The 18,569-nt window shown below is 50.6% G+C and overlaps 4 protein-coding genes across 4 annotated transcripts; 2 read left to right on the top strand and 2 right to left on the bottom strand.

Annotated features, from left to right (window-relative positions):
* Positions 1-1,079: 1,079 nt before the first annotated feature.
* ASPBRDRAFT_26492 (putative sensor histidine kinase/response regulator) lies at positions 1,080-8,392 on the top strand (the record flags this gene model as incomplete). Its single annotated transcript, XM_067622273.1, has 6 exons — positions 1,080-3,997; positions 4,050-5,237; positions 5,314-5,791; positions 5,844-5,910; positions 5,996-6,325; positions 6,375-8,392. The coding sequence occupies 6 exons, from the start codon at positions 1,080-1,082 to the stop codon at positions 8,390-8,392; spliced, it is 6,999 nt and encodes a 2,332-aa protein (XP_067483222.1).
* Positions 8,393-9,171: 779 nt separating this feature from the next.
* Positions 9,172-10,248, bottom strand: ASPBRDRAFT_115966 (allantoicase; the record flags this gene model as incomplete). The annotated part of the gene is made up of 1 exon (XM_067616943.1): positions 9,172-10,248. One exon carries the CDS (start codon positions 10,246-10,248, stop codon positions 9,172-9,174), a length of 1,077 nt encoding a protein of 358 aa, XP_067483221.1.
* A 1,556-nt stretch (positions 10,249-11,804) lies between these two features.
* ASPBRDRAFT_192153 (uncharacterized protein) lies at positions 11,805-12,119 on the bottom strand (the record flags this gene model as incomplete). Its single annotated transcript, XM_067620441.1, has 1 exon — positions 11,805-12,119. One exon carries the CDS (start codon positions 12,117-12,119, stop codon positions 11,805-11,807), a length of 315 nt encoding a protein of 104 aa, XP_067483220.1.
* Positions 12,120-17,249: 5,130 nt separating this feature from the next.
* Positions 17,250-17,994, top strand: ASPBRDRAFT_38321 (uncharacterized protein; the record flags this gene model as incomplete). Its single annotated transcript, XM_067623920.1, has 2 exons — positions 17,250-17,887; positions 17,958-17,994. A coding segment is annotated over exon 1 (361 nt), but the record flags the coding sequence as incomplete, so codon positions are not given.
* Between the last annotated feature and the right edge of the window lie 575 nt (positions 17,995-18,569).

Raw genomic sequence — 18,569 nt, 5'->3', positions numbered from 1 at the left:
TCCAGATGATTGATAGATAGTACTCCGTAGGACATCGGGATAAAAGCTATGTCACCACTCACGCCATCCTAATTTGTCGGTGTACAGGAGAGCCCTCGGGTGGTGCTTTTATCCATTGCTTGGCAAGCCCAGCTGGAGACTAGTTCAGGTACAGTATGCGGCCGCTTCGGAGAGAGCCACGTCGATTTGGACTCTGGATATCACTATACATATCTACACTTCGTAACGCAGCCGGATGGCCCGTCTAGTAAGATATTAACCAGAAAAAAAAAACATTGTAGTAATGAAAACGCTGCTCAATGGAAGTATGCTCAGCTCCGGTAGTAGTAGTAAGCTGAGTGCAGGCGGTTGTTTATTTCCACATGATAGTTGAAAGTGGAAGATCAACAATCAGCCCACCATGTGTGCTACATACAAGGCAGTCAACAAAGATAGTCATTCTGTTGAAATTCAGGAGCCTCCTCTTAGCAGATACAGCCATGCCAACGCTTGCAAGGTGATGATGAAATCGATAAAGTTCAGGCGGCAGGGTCACCTCACGGGCGCGCAACTCGTGCAGCCACCCTTTCGAGAAACAAAAGCACGACGGATGATCTCCCGCTTTTCCATTCCTCGTGATGCCCAACGGCAGCTGACTAAGGTACGGCTTATTCAGGAAATTTACAGCCTCAGGCCTCCTAGGCCCCCAACTCAACCAGAGTTCTTGCCTCGAAGGAGCTGATCCCATTGTTCGCTTGCGATCGCGTTCACCTTGACTGGTGGGGATGCTGACAGCTGTGTCCTGACCACGCTGAACTCGCCGAATCGCGTCTGAACGCTCTCTTCGCTCCCTCCGACCGTGCCCTTGTCGCATTTCATCGAACCCTTGCCGATTTACCCTGAACCTTTTTGAGAGGGGGCAGCGCCTCGCCCTCCTCCACCGTGCTTGGCGATTGAACCGTTTTCGTCCTTATGCCTCCTGGTCCCCTGTCCAAACAGCCTCGCCGTCTCAGTTTGCGACTACTCACCACCGACGGGCTATCTATGGCCGTCAACTGAGGGGCCGAATACTCAGGATATCGCGATAAGTGTTGGTGGAGATGGAGGAAAGCCATATACTGGGTGACGATCTGCCACTCCCACCGGCACGCCTTTTCGAGAGGTTGGGACACTTGCCTGGATATACATGGGATCAGACTGTGGAGCCGTTCCATTCAACATATAATCACTGGCATGTTTTTGGCCTCCGGCATGCCGCGGAATCAGATGTCTCTACACCTGCCGCAACATCGTCAGGCCCATCCAGCCTGGCTCGCAATTCCCCGCGGACCGAGTCCCGCCCTCCGTTTCGACATCACTGGAGGAGCAGCCTAAGCGAATCCAGTAGCGAGCTCTCCCTTTCTCGCGGGGACCACGAGTCAATATGGATTCCAGTGTTGGCTCGAGTTTCGTCTCACGTTGTGAGGCTAGAGCGCGAGTTTCATATGCTTAGATCTATTGTGCAGACTTCGGATCCAGACTGCAACCACACCATACGCCCTATAGACCTGATACGTTTGCCCTCCGATCCGGGTGATGCGGGCCCTCTTCTGGTGGCTATCTTCGAATCCCCCGGCCAGAATATGCTGCGGGAAATGGTCGCCTTTGGTCCTGCCTGGTTCGCGGCCGGTGGTAGGACTGACAGCAATGAGCCGACCCCAGGAGAACAAGTTTCTCTGGCCACCTTTCTCGACTTTGCGATTGGTGCATGCGATTGCTTGGAACTTTTACACTACGGCCTCAAGACCGTTCATGGTGAAATCCGCGGGGATGCCTTTCATTTTAATCGAGAGGCGGGGTCCGTGAAGCTTACCAACACGGGAAATGGCGCTAGGTCTTTCGATAATATATTGAGCGAAGGCTGGTCATCCCTCTCAAGAGAGCTTGGTGTCAAGAATAAGCTACAGTTCATCGCTCCGGAACAAACGGGAAGAATGCCTACGGAACCGGACAGTCGGACTGACATTTATGCCTTGGGCGTGCTTTTCTGGACCATGCTTGTTGGTAAACCAGCCTTCACGGGAAGTGACCCTGTTGAAGTCGTACAGAACGTACTAGGAAAGAAATTACCACCGCTCTCAGCCAAGAGAATGGACGTTCCCGACGCAGTGTCAGCTGTAATCCAGAAGATGACACAAAAGGCTGTCAACGAACGCTACCATACCATCTCATCTGTCAAGCGGGATCTGGCACAGATTGCCCAGTTGCTCGGGGATGGCGATAGTGAAGCATTGAAGGAATTTCAGATTGCCCAGCGTGATGTGTCATCCTTCTTTACGCTTCCCTCTCGAATGTTTGGACGGCGAGAGGAATATGACAAGATAACCAACGTCGTCGAGAAGGTTCATAGGCGTCAGCAAGCTGCGTATGCGAGAGCAGCTGCTCAGACTTCCACTGGAGTAGGCTCCAATTCCTCTGTCTCGGACGGCCGTGTCGATAGCTTCGAGATTGCATCTGGCTCGAGCGACTCCGGTTCTTTCAACCTTGCGTCTAGGGCAGCTTCCAACGGTGGCCCTTACAACCTAGGACGCATATCTACGCACGAATCTCTGCACAGTACGGATTCTTCTCCTTCCACGCCTAAACCTGGAGACTCATCAGGTAAGCCCAAGAGCCCTGTGGAGTCTCGCGCATCCTGGGAGAATGTAGACAGAGATGGCCATCCTTCTGCTGGAACAAGCACGCAGAGCCATGGTGAATCGGTCGGGTCGGTTGCCAGACCGAAGGCTGCACACAAGATTCGTCGTTCCCGGAAATGCGAAGTAATCACCATAAGCGGCGCAGCTGGCATTGGAAAGACCGACCTTTTGAACCGTGTTCAGCCCGCAATTCGTAAGCTTGGGTATATCGGAATAGCCCGTCTGGATCGCGCCAGGCGGATCCCATTTGAACCTTTCGCCAAAATATTGGCTAGCCTTCTCCGCCAGATCTTCTCTGAACGTGATGTCACCACTGAATATCACAATAACATCCGCACTGCGTTGAGACCAATGTGGCCGACATTACACCGTGTGCTAGAACTCCCTGAGCAGCTCATGTCTTCCGGAGGAAACGATAAACAGATTTCGCCCAGACTCTCGGCAGCGCAACATATCTTCAAGGAAGTTTCGACTAAAGGCGAACCATCCAAGCGCGTTGCACTCCCGAGTTTGGATCATGGCCAAAGCTCTGTGGACTTCTTTTTATCCAATGCCGCTCTGAAGAACATGCGGTTGATGGAGACGTTTTTGGAGATACTGCGGACTCTATCTCAGTACAGGTTGATATGCGCATGTGTGGACGATTTACATTATGCCGATGACGAGACCCTAGAGTTGATTATGAACATCGTGAAAGCCAAAATACCATGTGTGCTGATACTCACGAGCAGGAAGTCTGAGTTGGAGTCGAATACAATCAAGCCTCTTTTCGATTCTGAGAATCCCAGTGTGACGCGTGTGGTCCTCAGGCCTCTTGGAGAGGAGGAGATAATGCAAATAGTGGCCGCTACGATGCACCAAGAACCCAACCCGATGTTAACTCCGCTCGCCGCTGTCATACAGGAGAAGAGCATGGGAAATCCGTTCTTCGTCCGGATGATGCTCGAAACCTGCTATAGCAAAAACTGCATTTGGTATTCGTGGAAAAATTCCGTGTGGGAGTTCGACCTTGATCGGATATTTACCGAATTTGTGGCTCCTAGGTATGGCGAGGGGCTTGGGCTTGGGTTCATTGCAAGGCGTCTTCAGGAAATTCCGGCAGCCGCCAGGTCCATAATGGTCTGGGGTGCATTGCTAGGTAGCCCGTTTGCGTTCTCTCTGGTACAGAAACTTCTCACAAGCGAGTTTCTGTACTCCAGCGAGGACGACGAGGCTGTAGACCTCACCTGTCCCCAAAATGCCAATCTAATCCGACAAACTGAGGCCGATATGGTTGTCGGTTTGCAGTATCTTGTGCAAGCAAACCTGATCATTCCAGGAAAGACGGATGATGAATTCAGGTAGGTGCTCCCGGTTTCAAGTATCGTCGTATATACTAACCAGGACTATTAGATTTGTCAATGATCGCTTCTCGCAAGCGGCCCTCTCATTGACCGAGGGTCGGAACGTGGAGAAGATGCACTTCATCATATCCCAAGCAATGATGAAGTACTACCATGATGGGCGCAGTCGATACGCAATGGCACGACATGTGGCCTTAGCGTCTCGTATCATCAAGTCTCGTGTTGCAGAGAGACTTGAGTACAGGAAGATTCTATGGGATGCGGCGCAAACTGCTGCGCAGTCGGGTGCGCGACCAACAGCGCTTTGGTACTTCCGGCATTGCATCACTTTTCTTCAAGACAATCCTTGGGATGACAATAACGCTGATGTGTACTACCGGGAAACTCTGCGTTTGCATATTGCTACAGCGGAAATGTCATGGTCTCAAGGCCATAACACGGAAGCTCTGGACTTACTCGACAAAGTCTTCGAACATGGGAAGAGTGCCGTGTGCAAATCAAGAGCCTGGATCGTCAAAGCCAAGATCTACGCTCAGATGGGCAATCACCTCCGTTCGATGGATTCGCTCCTTACGTGCCTCGAAGAGCTTGGTGTGCATCTACGAGAGCCTACGACCTATGATGAATGCGATGACGCCTATCGTAATCTTCGCGCGTACCTCGAGCAAGCGGACTTGGAAGCTATTGTCCGTAAGCCCGTCAGCAAGGATGTTGACATGATCACTATTGGAGAGGTCATGGCCGAGGCGATGGCTGTCACGTACTGGGATGATGCACTGACATTCTACCGGATGGCCATTGAGATGATGAACCTACATCTCTTCAAAGGGGGCTTTGTGCAGATTTCCATTGGCTGTTCGCACCTAGCGATGATCTCATTCAGCCGATTCCGGGACCTGGAGCTCGCCGTGAGGCTGAGTGATTTCGCGCTCACTCTTCTTGAGCGGTGTCCCGAACAGTGGACTCAAAGTCGGGGCTCTATTGTGCATAACCTCTATGTCGGCCACCTGCGGGTTCCGCTGTCCTCGACACTACCTAATCTCGAGGCCTCTGTGGAGACATCCTTCTCGATGGGCGATCCCTACATCACCTTGATCAGTCTTTCTTCGATGGCGATGACAAGACTGTATCTGGGCCATGATATGGCTCAAGTGGAGGCATTCTGCAATGAAAGCCCGGAAGATATTCCTGACTGGGTCAATGATACTCGTGGAGGTGCTAGTCTGCTAGCAGTCAGGTAAGGACCCTATCTAGAAGCTAGCGGCATGGGTAAGAATGAAGAAGACATCGCCCGCTAACACGTTTGTCTACAGACAAGTCGCGCGTGCTTTGCAAGGTAAAACGGCTTGTCGTTCTCCTGATACTATCATGTCCGATGAGCACCATCACACGAATGAGTACATTGCTTTCCTGGACAACAATGCCAGTAATGCTGACCGCCCGCGGGACATCTACTGGGGCCTTGCAATGATTCCGCTATTTGCATATGGACACCATACCAAGGCTATACAGCTGGGCATGCAGATGATGGAGACTATGCCCAGGCTGTGGTCTGCTCGTGTTTCCTACGTAGTCTATTTCTATCTTGCCCTTTCTCTTCTAACCCTTCACAATGAGTATCCTGCTCGCGGGTATCTGGATGGAAGCTTGCACACGGTCCTAAAGTATAAAGCAGAAGTGGATTTCGCGCGCAGTGCTTGCGATGCCAATTATGGAATGTGGTCCTTGATACTGGAGGCCCTCATATGCGAAGTCCGGAATGACCATACTTCCGCAATTCAATCCTTCGAAGTAAGTTGCGGCGTGCCATGTATGTGTTGTGAAGAGAAACTAACCAGGCCAGGCTGCGATTGATCATTGCCAGATTCATGGGTGGCCCCTGGAGGAAGCGCTTGCTCTAGAACTGCATGGTATGTACACCGACGCCCCAAACTGTAGTACTGTTTGGGGGAGGGAGTTACCCCCACGTCTTGGCCCAAATTAACTTTCGAATAGGAGAGTTCTTGATCCGTCGTGGTGCCAAAAGGGCGGCGCGTTCTGTCATGCAAGACGCTATTGCCGCATGGGCCGCGATAAGCGCCGTGGGCAAGGCGGCGCAGCTGACCGAGAAGCATGAATGGCTATTGAAAACCGCCACATCCTCGAGGAGAGTTGACGCTGGCTGTCAAACCGTGGACTCGCTGCTCGGAATTAATCGCAATACCGGCCAAGAACATATGGGAGTAGCACAAAATATGGAAGAGGATGACAGAAAACAACGCTGGATAGAACAGAATGGCGTCACCACGGGCGAGCGGTCATTGGACATCTCTGGCGTCGGCCTTGGTAAGCTACACGATGTTGGCATTTGTGAGCTTTATCTAATATGAAATAGATATTATCGACTTGTCAAGCATCCTCGAATCTAGTCAAGTGATGTCTTCGGAGCTTCAGATCGACAAACTTTTGACGAAAATGATCGAAATTGTTTTGGAATCCTGCAATGGCTCCGATTCTGCGGTCATTGCGACCAATTTCGATAACAATTTCACGGTCGCTGCGGCCGGGGACCTGGAGAAGGGACAGAAGTCTTTCGTGGATGGCCTTCCGTTTTCCGAAATCGAGGATAAGATGGCTCATCAGATCTCTCACTACGTCATGCGCACTCGGGAGGAAGTTTTGGTTCACAACGTCCTGGAGGATGAGCGTTTCTCGAACGTCAATGAGGGATACCAAGCTAGGTATCCCCTTGGGCGGTCCGTGATCGCATTGCCTATCATGCAGGCTGAGCATCTCCTTGGTGTCATTCATATTGAAGGCAAACCAAATTCGTTTACCCAGCGGAATGTTGTGGTTCTCCATTTGCTTTGCAATCAGATTGGTATCTCGCTTTCCAATGCGTTGCTCTTCCGGGAAGTGCGCAAGGTTAGCGCCACCAACGCTTCCATGGTGGAGGCCCAGAAGCGCGCACTTGCCCAAGCTCGCGAGGCTGAGCAGAAGGCTAAAGTGGCTGAAGCGGAAGCGAAGCATAACGTGAAGTTGAAAGAAGATGCAGCAAAGGCCAAGTCTATCTTCTTGGCTAACATATCCCACGATCTGCGCACACCGATGAATGGCGTCATTGGTTTGTCCGAACTCCTCAAGGGTACCAAGTTGGACAGAGAGCAGGACGAATATGTGGAATCGATCCGTGTCTGCGCTGACACGTTGCTCACGCTCATCAACGATATCCTTGATTTCTCCAAGTTAGAAGCAGGCAAGATGAAGATCTCTACCGTACCCCTCAACATTCGGGAAACAATCTCAGAGGTGGTTCGCGCTCTTCGGTATACGCATCGCGATCGCGGTTTAGAGACAATTGAGGATCTGGACAAAGTCCCCCCGGAACTTGTTGTCCTCGGAGACCCTGTTCGTTTGCATCAGATTTTCATGAACCTTCTCAGCAACAGTTACAAGTTCACCCCCAAGGGATCTGTGACTGTGAGGGCCAAAGTTTCCAGGGAAGGCAAGGGTCGTGTCCGTTTAGAGTGCTCAGTATCCGACACCGGTATTGGAATATCAGAGGAACAGAAATCGCGGCTTTTCCGGCCATTCTCGCAGGCCGATAACTCCACGGCAAGGTCATATGGCGGCAGTGGGCTTGGGTTGAGTATTTGCAAGGCAATCATTGAGGATGTCCTAGGTGGCGCTATCTGGCTCGACTCGACTTCAGGCGTTGGAACTACCGTGACGTTCCATCTGGCATTCAACAAGGTGAAAGACGCTGCCGCCAAAGCTGCTAAGAACAAGGCCGCCAATCAGGCGGAGAACAAAGCTCCGGTTCCTACTGCTCGAGACTTGACCATGGTGCCTCGGGATCAAATCCGGGTCTGTATCGCTGAAGACAACCCGATTAACCAGAAGATTGCCGTCAAATTCGTCAAGGGGCTCAATCTTCAGTGTGAAGCGTACAGTGATGGGCAACAAGCGGTTGAAGCCCTCCGAACCCGGTCCCGTGAAGGCAACCCGTTCCATGTGGTCCTGATGGATGTCCAAATGCCGACTCTCGACGGTTACAACGCCACTCGCGAGATCCGGAAAGACCCAGACCCCAATGTGAACGAAGTATTGGTCATAGCCATGACGGCGAGTGCTATCGAGGGAGATCGCGAGAAATGCCTTGGTGCTGGAATGAACAACTACCTTCCTAAGCCGGTTCGATCTACGATACTGAGTGAGATGCTTGACCAGTACCTTGCACCGGTGCCAGCATATACCAGGACACGGCTGGTGAACCGGGAACGAGGAAGTGTGAGCACTGAGGCAGGGACCCCACGGAGCCACTCTATGTCGCCTAATATTGACGGCCAAGCCACCGCTCTGACACCTGAAGAAGAGAAGCAATTACAAGAGCGGCAACCCATAGAGAATTAGTGTCGTTTGTGGTGCCTCGTTCCGGCCTCACGATGGCAAGTCTTTGCCATTTCCTTTGGGTCAGCACTGGCCCAAGAACTGCTCCCGTGTCAGTGACGCGCTTGCGATACCCTGCGTGTTCTGAGCGATTTCCCATCGACGTTGCTGTGTTGCCCATTCTAGATTGTACTTTGCGATTTTACCTTGAAAAGCATACGGGCTGAGCTTTGTTCCGTGTCTTGCTGGTCCACGTCCCTTTTGATTCTAAGCGATGATGATGAAGCATATGATTGATGATACCAGCAGTTGAGGCTCCATCCTCGGTCTCTTTGCATTTTGGTTACCTTCGTCTGTCCGGTGTACTCCTTGTGCTTCATGTTCCCTTTGTTCGTTCCCCTTGGCGCTGGCATACTGCCTTGCCTTGCCTCTTGCCGTTTTGCAGACCGACACAGTACCAGGTGTATTGAAGACGTTTGATGTTTATGTTGTGGACGCGCATGTGTGTGTTGATTAAAGTGATGTTTCCTTGTGGCGTTCTTTCTGTCTCTCCTACATATCTCTGGCTCGCGTGCACTTTGCTATCTGTATGTTTTGGCGATACCGTGATTGTTCCTTCTCCTTTCAGTTCAGTCTACGAGGGGATGCAGAATACCAGGGTCTGGCGTTTCTGGATGATTTAGAGTTTTATATCTACGCGGTGCAAGAATTGCAGTTATTCAAGAGTTGTCATGTTCATTCTTATCCTAGTACTTACTACTACTAGCCATTTTTTTACATCTCATTATAAATTTTTCATCCAACTAAGCAGCAACAGCCTTGCGCTTGCCAAACACCCTCAAGCGCTTCACACCGCCATCCGGCACCAGCGTCAACTTAACATGCGTAAATGCCCTGGTATCCTCGCCTCCAGCGGCCAAATCCTGTCCCTCAAACACATGCTCCGTATCCGCCCGACAGGGTCTATCGCCCTTCACCAACTCCACCCAACCGGGATGATCATGCGCAGGCTCCTCGTCGCCCTTCACACTCCCCTCCACCAGCCCATGCACCCGCACTTCCCTGGGGAAATTGCCCCTGAAATCCTTCGTATCCACCACAACGCGACTCACACTCCCCACCAACCCCAACTTCACAATGGCCCAATCCACATGTCCCTTAGCCCGCGACCGCGCCGTCTCCCACCCATCACCCATATCCTTGCCCCTACCGGGCAACAGCAGATTCGAGCACGGCGTGAAATGCTGATCTGACGCCGCCAGCGCCACACCACCCACCAGCGCAGAACTCAATTCCTCTTCCACACCTGCCACTTTCACTTCCGACGGAATCGCCTTCCCGTACACCCTCAACCGCCCAAACCCGCCATCAGGATACATCAACAATCGCACATGCGTAAACGCCTTCCCCTGCACCTCGGGCTCCAGCGTCCACGCGCGTCTCTGCGACGGCCCGCACGCCATGGGCGGGAGAATCGTCGTCCAGCCGCTGTACTTCTCATCCGCAACCTCGGAGTCCGGAGTGTCCGGCGCATAGGTCGCTTGCAGAGAGGCCTTTTCCCCGTAGTTGCCGACGAAGAAGCCGGTGTTGACTTCCACGCCGTAGATGTGGGCGCTGGATACACCCAGCTTGATCACGGCCCAGTCGTAGGGGGCCGGGTTGTGACGGCGGGTTTCCCATCCGTCGTACCAGGCTCCCGTGTGGATGAAGACACCGGGGCGGTTGATGGGGGGTGTCGGAGTAAGGAGGTTGGAGGCGGCGGCGAAGTATTCGTTGGAGCAGGAGAGGACGGTACTGTTGAGGGCGGAGGAGGCGAGGTTGGTGGTGTGGGCGAAGGTGGAGTCGATTTGGTCGGCGGGGATGTAATCTTGTGAAGACATGGTGGTGGTGGTTGTGTTTGTTTCTGATTCCAATTATAGTTTTGAGAGAAAGAAGAGAATTTGAGAAGTGGTATGATTAGAGAAAGAAGTGTGCTGTGAATATAGAGGGAATGAGTGAGGTTTAAGTAGTTGGACGAGGATGGAGATGGTTGATGAGTTGATGAGTTGATAAGAGTTTCTGCCCCGCCGATTACTCGATCTTATCGCTTCATCCCCTCACTCATTTCTTTCTATCTACTTCTCTCCGTCTTATTCTTCTACTTCTACTCCCGTTTACTTTTCCCCGTCTCATCATCACTCCTTATCTTACTCTTTCATCAAGATCATCAATACAAAATTCAATTCCATCTATAATATTCATCTCATCCATCTCATCTCCTCGACTCCTCATCTCCCTATAACCCTCCCAACACCATCACAACATCCCCATCCCCAGACCTACTTACTTCCCGGGTCCCACACGAACCAAAGCAACGCAACCGGGTCGGAGCTCTCCGACACCCACACACTCTCGTCGCCCTCTTCCGACCACCACCACAACTACAATCCCCAAGCTTTTTATGTAACAGCCGAGGGAGGGATGGAGCGAGGGAGGGGAGCGAGCATTCCTCACTTCCCCAACTCAGTTCTCAATCAATCAATCAATCACATCTAGCTAGAATGCTAGATTCACCCGGATAGTCCTCGTCTACGCATATGACTCATACACACTTCTACCACCACCACCACCACATCCGATCGGAGAAAAGAGAGAGGGAATACAGAGGAAGAGCAATAACCCAACTGGGGCATAAGTTAGAAAAGCTCCATTCTCCGGCTGGCTCGCTCGCTCGGCTCTCGGACACCGCTTCTCTCTTTCCCTCTTCCCTCTTCCCTCTTCCCCCTTCCCATCCCTTCTCATCACTCGCATGTGCAATGATCGGAACAATGGGTAGGCATGCAATAATTAGAGTTGATTCTGTTGTCGCGTGCCCAATGTGCGACTGTTGTACACCCCCGCCCCTCCCTCTGTTCTTGGGTTGGGTTTAGTGTTTAGTTCCCCTGGGATCCGCCACGGCTTAGATCCGTACGAGTGTGTGTGTGTGCGTGCTGCACTGGGACGGCGCGTTACCGTTGCAACGAGGCTAGTGTGATCCATTGGGTTGGGTTACATGCCCTGACGTCGAGGGGAAGGAGGGGGATCGGATTGTGCTAATTTGGTGCTACTGCGGCTAGAACTAGATGGCGTGCATGGGGTGCGTGAACGTGTTCGCTTCGAGGTCTGCGTACGTACAGGGCTGCTCAAGAAACAATGGGCACTGATTGACCCTGCGGGAGAAGCGGAAAAATAACAATGACGTCAACAGAGAAGGAAAATAACATTTAGATACAAAGCATCCAGCAGGCTAACAGGAACGGGAAAAAGATAAAGAACCAGGATCCACGGGTCAATGCCCACAGCCGGGTTGTCTCGAAAACAACAACCAAAAGCTTCGTGAATCTACATCTAACGAAACGCCCCATGATGCTGCTCCCCCAAATGATTTTCATAACGATGTTGCTGTGTTCCTCTTATGCTACCTTGTGCCCTGTGTGGCGAGGTCTTCCAATCGTTTGTATCGCCATTGAAACTGTGCCAGCTGGTTCCTCTCGGCCGGCGTCATGCTACCGCCATTCTTTTCCTCCCTCGAGTGTTGGTGCATTTCCCAGAGTCTCAAAAGTCGCGCTTGATGTTCCGAGATAGAGACTAGATTGGGATCTCTCGATGCCATGCGCTCTTCGGCCGTCGCATGGTAGGAGAGCTTGGCGCGGAAGAGCGCCATATCGATCTCGTCGTATCTGACTCCGCGCCCTTCAGGCATACCAGCTTGCTGAGCGGCTTTCTGTGGCATGACGGCTGTGATGATGCCCTTCCTGCAGCGATCAACAACGAGTGTGTTGGTACCAACGGGTCGCAGACTCAAAGCCAGCGAAGGCGAGGGGTGCGTCTAGGAGTTCGCGTGGATGTCTAGTGGCAACTGTAGAAGACCGGTGCTATGAGCTGACTTGAGAAGGTATAAAGACAGATAGTAGAGTGAAAAATTTCAGAGTGGTTCCTTACTGGAGGCCGTGGCGCGCTGATCTTTATAGCTTGCTTTTTCTCGCCTCCCACTGCAGCTGTTCCTAGGGTATCCGTGACCGTCACCAAGGTGATACCAACGATGCCATCATATGCACCTGTTGCCAATGACGCCGCGAAACAAAAAAGAATAACCGATCACCAAATGTCGCTATAAAAATTTTCACCGTATGTGCTGTTCTTTTCCATCTGCTTCCGGCCCGTTTGTGTCGGCTACCTCGTGATGATCGCGGCAAGCCAATCCCCTGGCAAACAAGGGCTTCGTTTGTTCCTTTTTGGGATGGATTGTGGAACCCTCTGGATGACACTGGCGCAACCACTGTCGGTCTAGGGCGTGGGATGCCCAAACCTTGCAGAACCTTCTTCCTTTTCTAATTTTGCCTAGGTATCTGTTGGTTCCAGCAGAGGTCGGTGAGTATCGAGGTACCAGAGGCAGTCCAGGCCGCACTGACAACGGCAACCCTTAGACCTGTTTCTGGTGTGGTGCTTGCATATGTAGTGACATGCAAACATACATGAGCATCACTGGCAATTGACCGTGCCGCGACCGCACCCGAGGCCATGCGTCCCGTTCGTTACACTCAAGCAAGGACATCAAAGGGTACCGAAGAGGAATAAGATGCTCGCCCCTGAGAGGCGAAACCCTAAACAATCGGCTCTTTTCACAAGAAGATGATCAAGATGCATCCTCCACTATGTGGCCCCCAACCCACCCTATGCCGCGAAAGGAATTTTAAACGTTGCCAAGGGACTGCTCCGCTGTTGCCAACGGAAGCGCAGAGTTTTACCTGAGTTACCCGCGTCTTGTAAGGCAACCTCTTCGTCACCTCTAGGGACTGTCTGACATCTTGTTTCCCCTAATAATCCCCGATTCGTGGCTCCTTCCGAGAGTATGCAGGTAGCCGCTGGGTGTGTTGTTTGTGTGACGCTCTGTAAGAATGATGGGCCTCAGAGTCAGAGCGCTAAAGCAAGGATACATGATCGGTGCAGAGATGAAGTATCACCAATTTCTTTTCCTTTTGGGCAAAAGCAGTGAGTATAGTCCCTAGATGTATTGGTCCGTATTCTGAAAAGAGACGGCTAGCGCTACTCGAAAATCCCGACGCCGTTGGTCCCGATGGACCTGAGACCGGCTTTCCTTTCCCTACAATCTGATGCATGTTTCATGCTTCCATCCGTTCCTGTTGATCATGCGGACCGGAGCTGCCAACGGGCTCCTTACCGGTATAGTGCAATGACATCTAGAGCATATGAGGACTAGATGTTAGGGAGCTTGCGATGCTTGGCCCTGTTGGTAATCATGTACATTTTCTCTCGCTCGATTCAAGGTAACGTGCAGCGGAGAATCCTAGATGCCTGTCCAGATCGCACTGTCCAGTGATAGAACTCATGAATGTGATGCACATAAGCATGAGTGTGGCATGTGACCCTGAGGATGTAGCATATATGATGGTAGCCTGGGTGGTTAAGTTAGAGACATGGTAGCGGCTCTGAAAGTGCTTATTGAACACACAAAGTGAGATCGGAGCTGTGGTGTTACTGAAGAAGCTATGCCCAGATAAGAACTTAAAGTCGAATCTATTCTCCTCAATCAGCGCTTGGATGGCGGTTAAGTCCTGATGTGTCTGACTTGATATTTAGCCTGCTTTTCGTAGTTGAAAGCCTAGCATTCTCTCTGACATCACTTCTGACCGTGTCTAGGCTGTATACTCTTGTACAGGGGATCCTACGACCGTGACCAGACGGTGACCCGTATGCCTGGGCAGGCCTTGTGCCATTGTCAAGAGAGAGTAGCAGTATCCACGCCATACAGGCTATGTGTTGTGGTGCTCAATATTGCCAAGAGGGTCGTATTGGTGAATGCAGGAAGAAATGGCCAGCAAGGTTGCGACACTGGTCTGGTCGCCTGCTCAACAGATGGCCGGGATGTGCTTTCAGTAGAACATAACAAATTGCTGGCAAGCCATGAGTTGACTGATTTCTGGCTCCAAAACCGTTAAGCAAAACAACCATTCATGTACTGTAAGGAAGACAGCATCCACTGCCGTGTCGCCGACAGCTGTTGAACCGAAGCTATTGCATAGAACCCCCACGCCCAAAATGTCTGATGCATTCACCGTAACCTCAGTGATCGCCAACTACAGATAAACTCGTCGAGACAACTATTGCGTGCACTCGCAAGGCCTTCTCGGCTTTTATATCCCATAGAGGACACTCAAGCTAGAGATGAGCAGGCCTCAAGGCCTAACATTGCGGTCACAGTATGAAAGAAGGTTGACTACAACTGTGTAGAGCTCGTTTCGGCATTAGGATACGATCCTTAGCCACCATTGCACACAGCCGGCTCTATCTTCCCGTGTCTGACGTTGAATTCGGGCGATTCGGGCGGCAAGAGCATATTTCATCTGTCGTGACACAAGTGAGAGTTGGAAGCGTGGCTTCCAGAATATAGAACTAGAAACTGCTGGAAACTCTAAATGCCTTGCACACTTCAAATATTGAAGCCACGGATGCCGTCATACGGACACTGCAGACCGCATTAGTTCTGCTGTCATTGAACTTACTGATGCAAGGTCGATTGCCCTAGTTTTGAGGAAGTGTAAAATCGAAGCTTTTACGCCGGCTATAATGTAGAACACATCACGTTGACACTTGGAGGTACCTGTGATCAGAGACTGCCGTCTAAGTTCATTTCTCACCAGTAGGTGGCAACTAGTAGGGCCGAGGGCTTAGGCATCGGCTGTTTAATGGGACGACTGTGTTGTTCACTGCCAGCTTCATTTCCTTGATGAATCATGAACATCATGGCTACCGATGATTGCTTGACCGCCACTGCAGCTGGCTTCGTTGCACCTTTGGGCGACAGGAAATGAAACATGCGAAGACCAGTCCTTGTACAAAGAGAGCGGCCATTCCTGAAACATGGCGTCCCTGTCTTGCCTCTAATTTCGGGAAAGTATTGACGTGGCCTCTCAGTAATGCACATCTTGACCCTGTCAAATGCACGACACAGAAAGGCTTGCCAGGGAATGAATCGCCTCCTAGTATGGGGCTAGAGTGATAAGGGATATGCCAGGGTATCACAATGATGCATTTGTCGGATTAGATCATTAACAATGGCTTGTCTGCGGTTACACAGCTATTTATTCCCACCAGGTGTGATGGTGGCCCAAGCTGCTGCCTTGTACCACGCACATGTTGAGATTCTCACCAGAAGAGCCCGCTCCTTACAGAGCTACTGCTGCCCTGGGTTGTCTAATATGTTGCCTTCGGAGATAGGAACTCGGACGAAATATTGGTTTGGACTCTGAGGGGCTAAAGACGTGGCGACTGGCTTCGGCCTAGGTCTCGAACAGAAAAGCAATCATTAGCTGTCCTGCAAGTCATGTTTCAATTGACGCAAGGTCTCTGGCGAAGCGAAGTTTTATCTTCAAGGACTGACAGTGACTTGAGTGGTGAAGACATTGGTAGGACATCCTTTCCGGTGTCAAGTCTGGCATTCTGCTTAAGATTTGTGACTAGTCTCATTGTATGGAAACCACCTTGATGTTGCTCACGAGTAGAAGAGTCGGAGAGAAGTGAAGCCGGAAGGGTAGTAGAGGCTTCTTGGGAGGAATCAAGAATGGAAGGAGCTACGTCGAGCACATGATCGGTACTCCTCTGACGTCTATCAGAAGCCTTCCCTTTGTTGCGGCTCAGGAACATCCACTATTCTTGACCTCAGACTCAAGCATTCTGCACTATACGTTTCATGGGTCAGCAGGGTCCGGAGGTGAGTTTCCTCAATCTCTCGAATGTAAATTAGATAATCCACTGACTAGGGGCATTACTATATAGGGCCTTACCGAGTCTACTTGATCCCCCGAGTTACGGCTTGTAAAATGAGAGCGGAATCTCATTTTTTCATATATGCTTACGATGATATTAAAGGTTTCAGGGCTCTTGCGCATGGAAACTGCGTATCATCGCTAACCTGTTCAGACCAGCTCAGTGGAATCTATAGAACATGATCCTCTACATAACCTATGAGATACCATGAAAGAGAGGAATGGATAGGCAGATGAGAAGAAAATCGAAAGGCCTGGGATTTGGCTTAATCATATTAACGCTATGACGTTCAACTTCGACCAGTATCAAGAACTGATCGAAGGGCTTTGAATTGCCATGGAAGAATAGAAAGCAACTTCGGGACTCAAATTTGGTCAAGATTCATAATGAGCAAAAATCCAGCGAGTCTCTTATTGTGCGGGGACTGTAGATAGATACCCATCGCGAAATGACGCCAGGGAGCATGCATGAAGTGCTCGTCAGTAAATCTACCAGGTAGACCTGTTTCTCATGGACAGCGAGGAGGGCAGTTATACAAGCGCATACCACTGTTAACCATCGAAGGCAGTGTCTCTTCATCTCTTCTATCCTTCCCTCTACTCATCATCCTCCTTTTCTTCTTCTTCTTCTTCTTCTCCTTCTCCTCCTCCACTAACATGTAAATTGTTTCCAATATTGATTCAGGTTCCTGAGACTGAATCAAAATTAGAATTGGCTCGCTTGCGTAGGTTGGCTTCCTTGACGATAGGGTATTTTCTCTGTGACGAAGTTATTCGCTATTATAGCTAGTCGTCCGACCTACATGCCTAAATTGGTAAAATATGATGCGATGCGGCACTGGCCGGACCCTAACGAACTACTAGTCTCCAGCTGAACTTAAAAAGGCGCTCGTCCCTCTCGAACTCCGTGGAAACCATATGACCTAAATAGTGCCGAAGCTTAGATTTTCTACTATCGAAAATGCGAAGCGAGACTATCCTCGCCATCCCCTCCGTCTTCGCCGTCAATGGGACCTTAACGCACTCGTGAGAACTAAATGTCGGCCTCTATTGCGTCCTTGTGGATGTCTTCTATGGCTACAATCACTACTATCATGCTTCAGTCCTGGAATTCTTTGAAGAAAGTGGTGATAAGAATATGGTCCATATGTTCAACTGGGCCGACATTGCACTCCATCACTTACGCGCCGCGGAGTACAGTAACAAAGATATCATTACGATATAGAAAGACTATTTGCTGGCATTCGAGCTGGACAGAAGGATATGGTTGTCTTGCTTGTGGGCCGTGGTACACAGCCAAGCTTTCATCGGATTCTCGTCGAATTGCTGAATACTTATGTGTCTTGCACTTGTTACCGGGATATCCTCCACAACCATTCCCACCGCATTTTCAGGCCGTTCAGTGCGGTAATGGGGAGCTCGTGCAGATATTGTTGAACAGAGGGGCAGAACTAGTTTGATACCATCCCTAGCCGTTACATGGGGCTGTTGCTGATGGGACTAAGCCTGAGATGATGTTATATCTTTTTCGCCTCGGACAGGGTATGCCTGAGTGGTTCAAGCCAGAAAGATATTGATATGGTCCGCTTATACCTAGAGTATATATCTGGCGGAGCTCTTACGTCGTACCTTTTAGGAAGGGAATCAGTCGAAGGCAACTGTCAGTGACTGGACTATTCTCTGCGGCTGGAAATTGGAAGTGGGTTGTAGAGTAGTGAGTCTTTGCGCACACCTCTGATACCCATATTCTTTCGAGAATCGTGTATCATATTAACGATCAATAGAGATGACGACACCCGGATTTCGCTATCGAATCGCGCAAAGAGAGCACAAGCTGTCCTTCATATCAGCTGGGAAGACTGAGCTCCAGTTGGGTTGTCCCTGCTGCACATTCCAAGTCTTCAGTCAGGTAACTACATACCATGACTATTATTCCACCCATATTAGCAACCTCGATACCACTCTCGCCATCACCGAAAAGCCGGTATGGCACCGATTGTCATTTCTCTGCTCTTGGCGACTTCATTTCAGAGGAGTCCTGGGTAGATAACTAGTTACATTAGATATTGCTGAATCAGCGGGATGTTGGAGACCCACAATCATTGTGTTCGGACAACCTTTTTTTGTGCAGCCTGGCCATGAGTCTTGCTCCACGTTACTTGCACTCATCACCGCTTCTGACTTGCAATATCGGTCCGCGATTGGGGTAGTTGCGTAATCTCTGTTTGCTTCCCACATAGAGTGGTTGACTATGATGTGAATCAGAATGTGGATCCGGAATAATGCACTATCAGTAGTAGATAAAGGATCCTGTATTATATAACAGAAGGATAAATTAGGGAACCGTCATCGATGACCTCATGACTATAGAAACTGCTCTATTACAAGCAACTAGA

Source organism: Aspergillus brasiliensis, assembly GCF_001889945.1.
Source record: "Aspergillus brasiliensis CBS 101740 unplaced genomic scaffold ASPBRscaffold_2, whole genome shotgun sequence".
In the NCBI taxonomy this organism is placed as follows: Eukaryota; Fungi; Ascomycota; class Eurotiomycetes; order Eurotiales; family Aspergillaceae; genus Aspergillus; species Aspergillus brasiliensis.
This window is presented reverse-complemented; position numbering and strand designations above follow the sequence as displayed.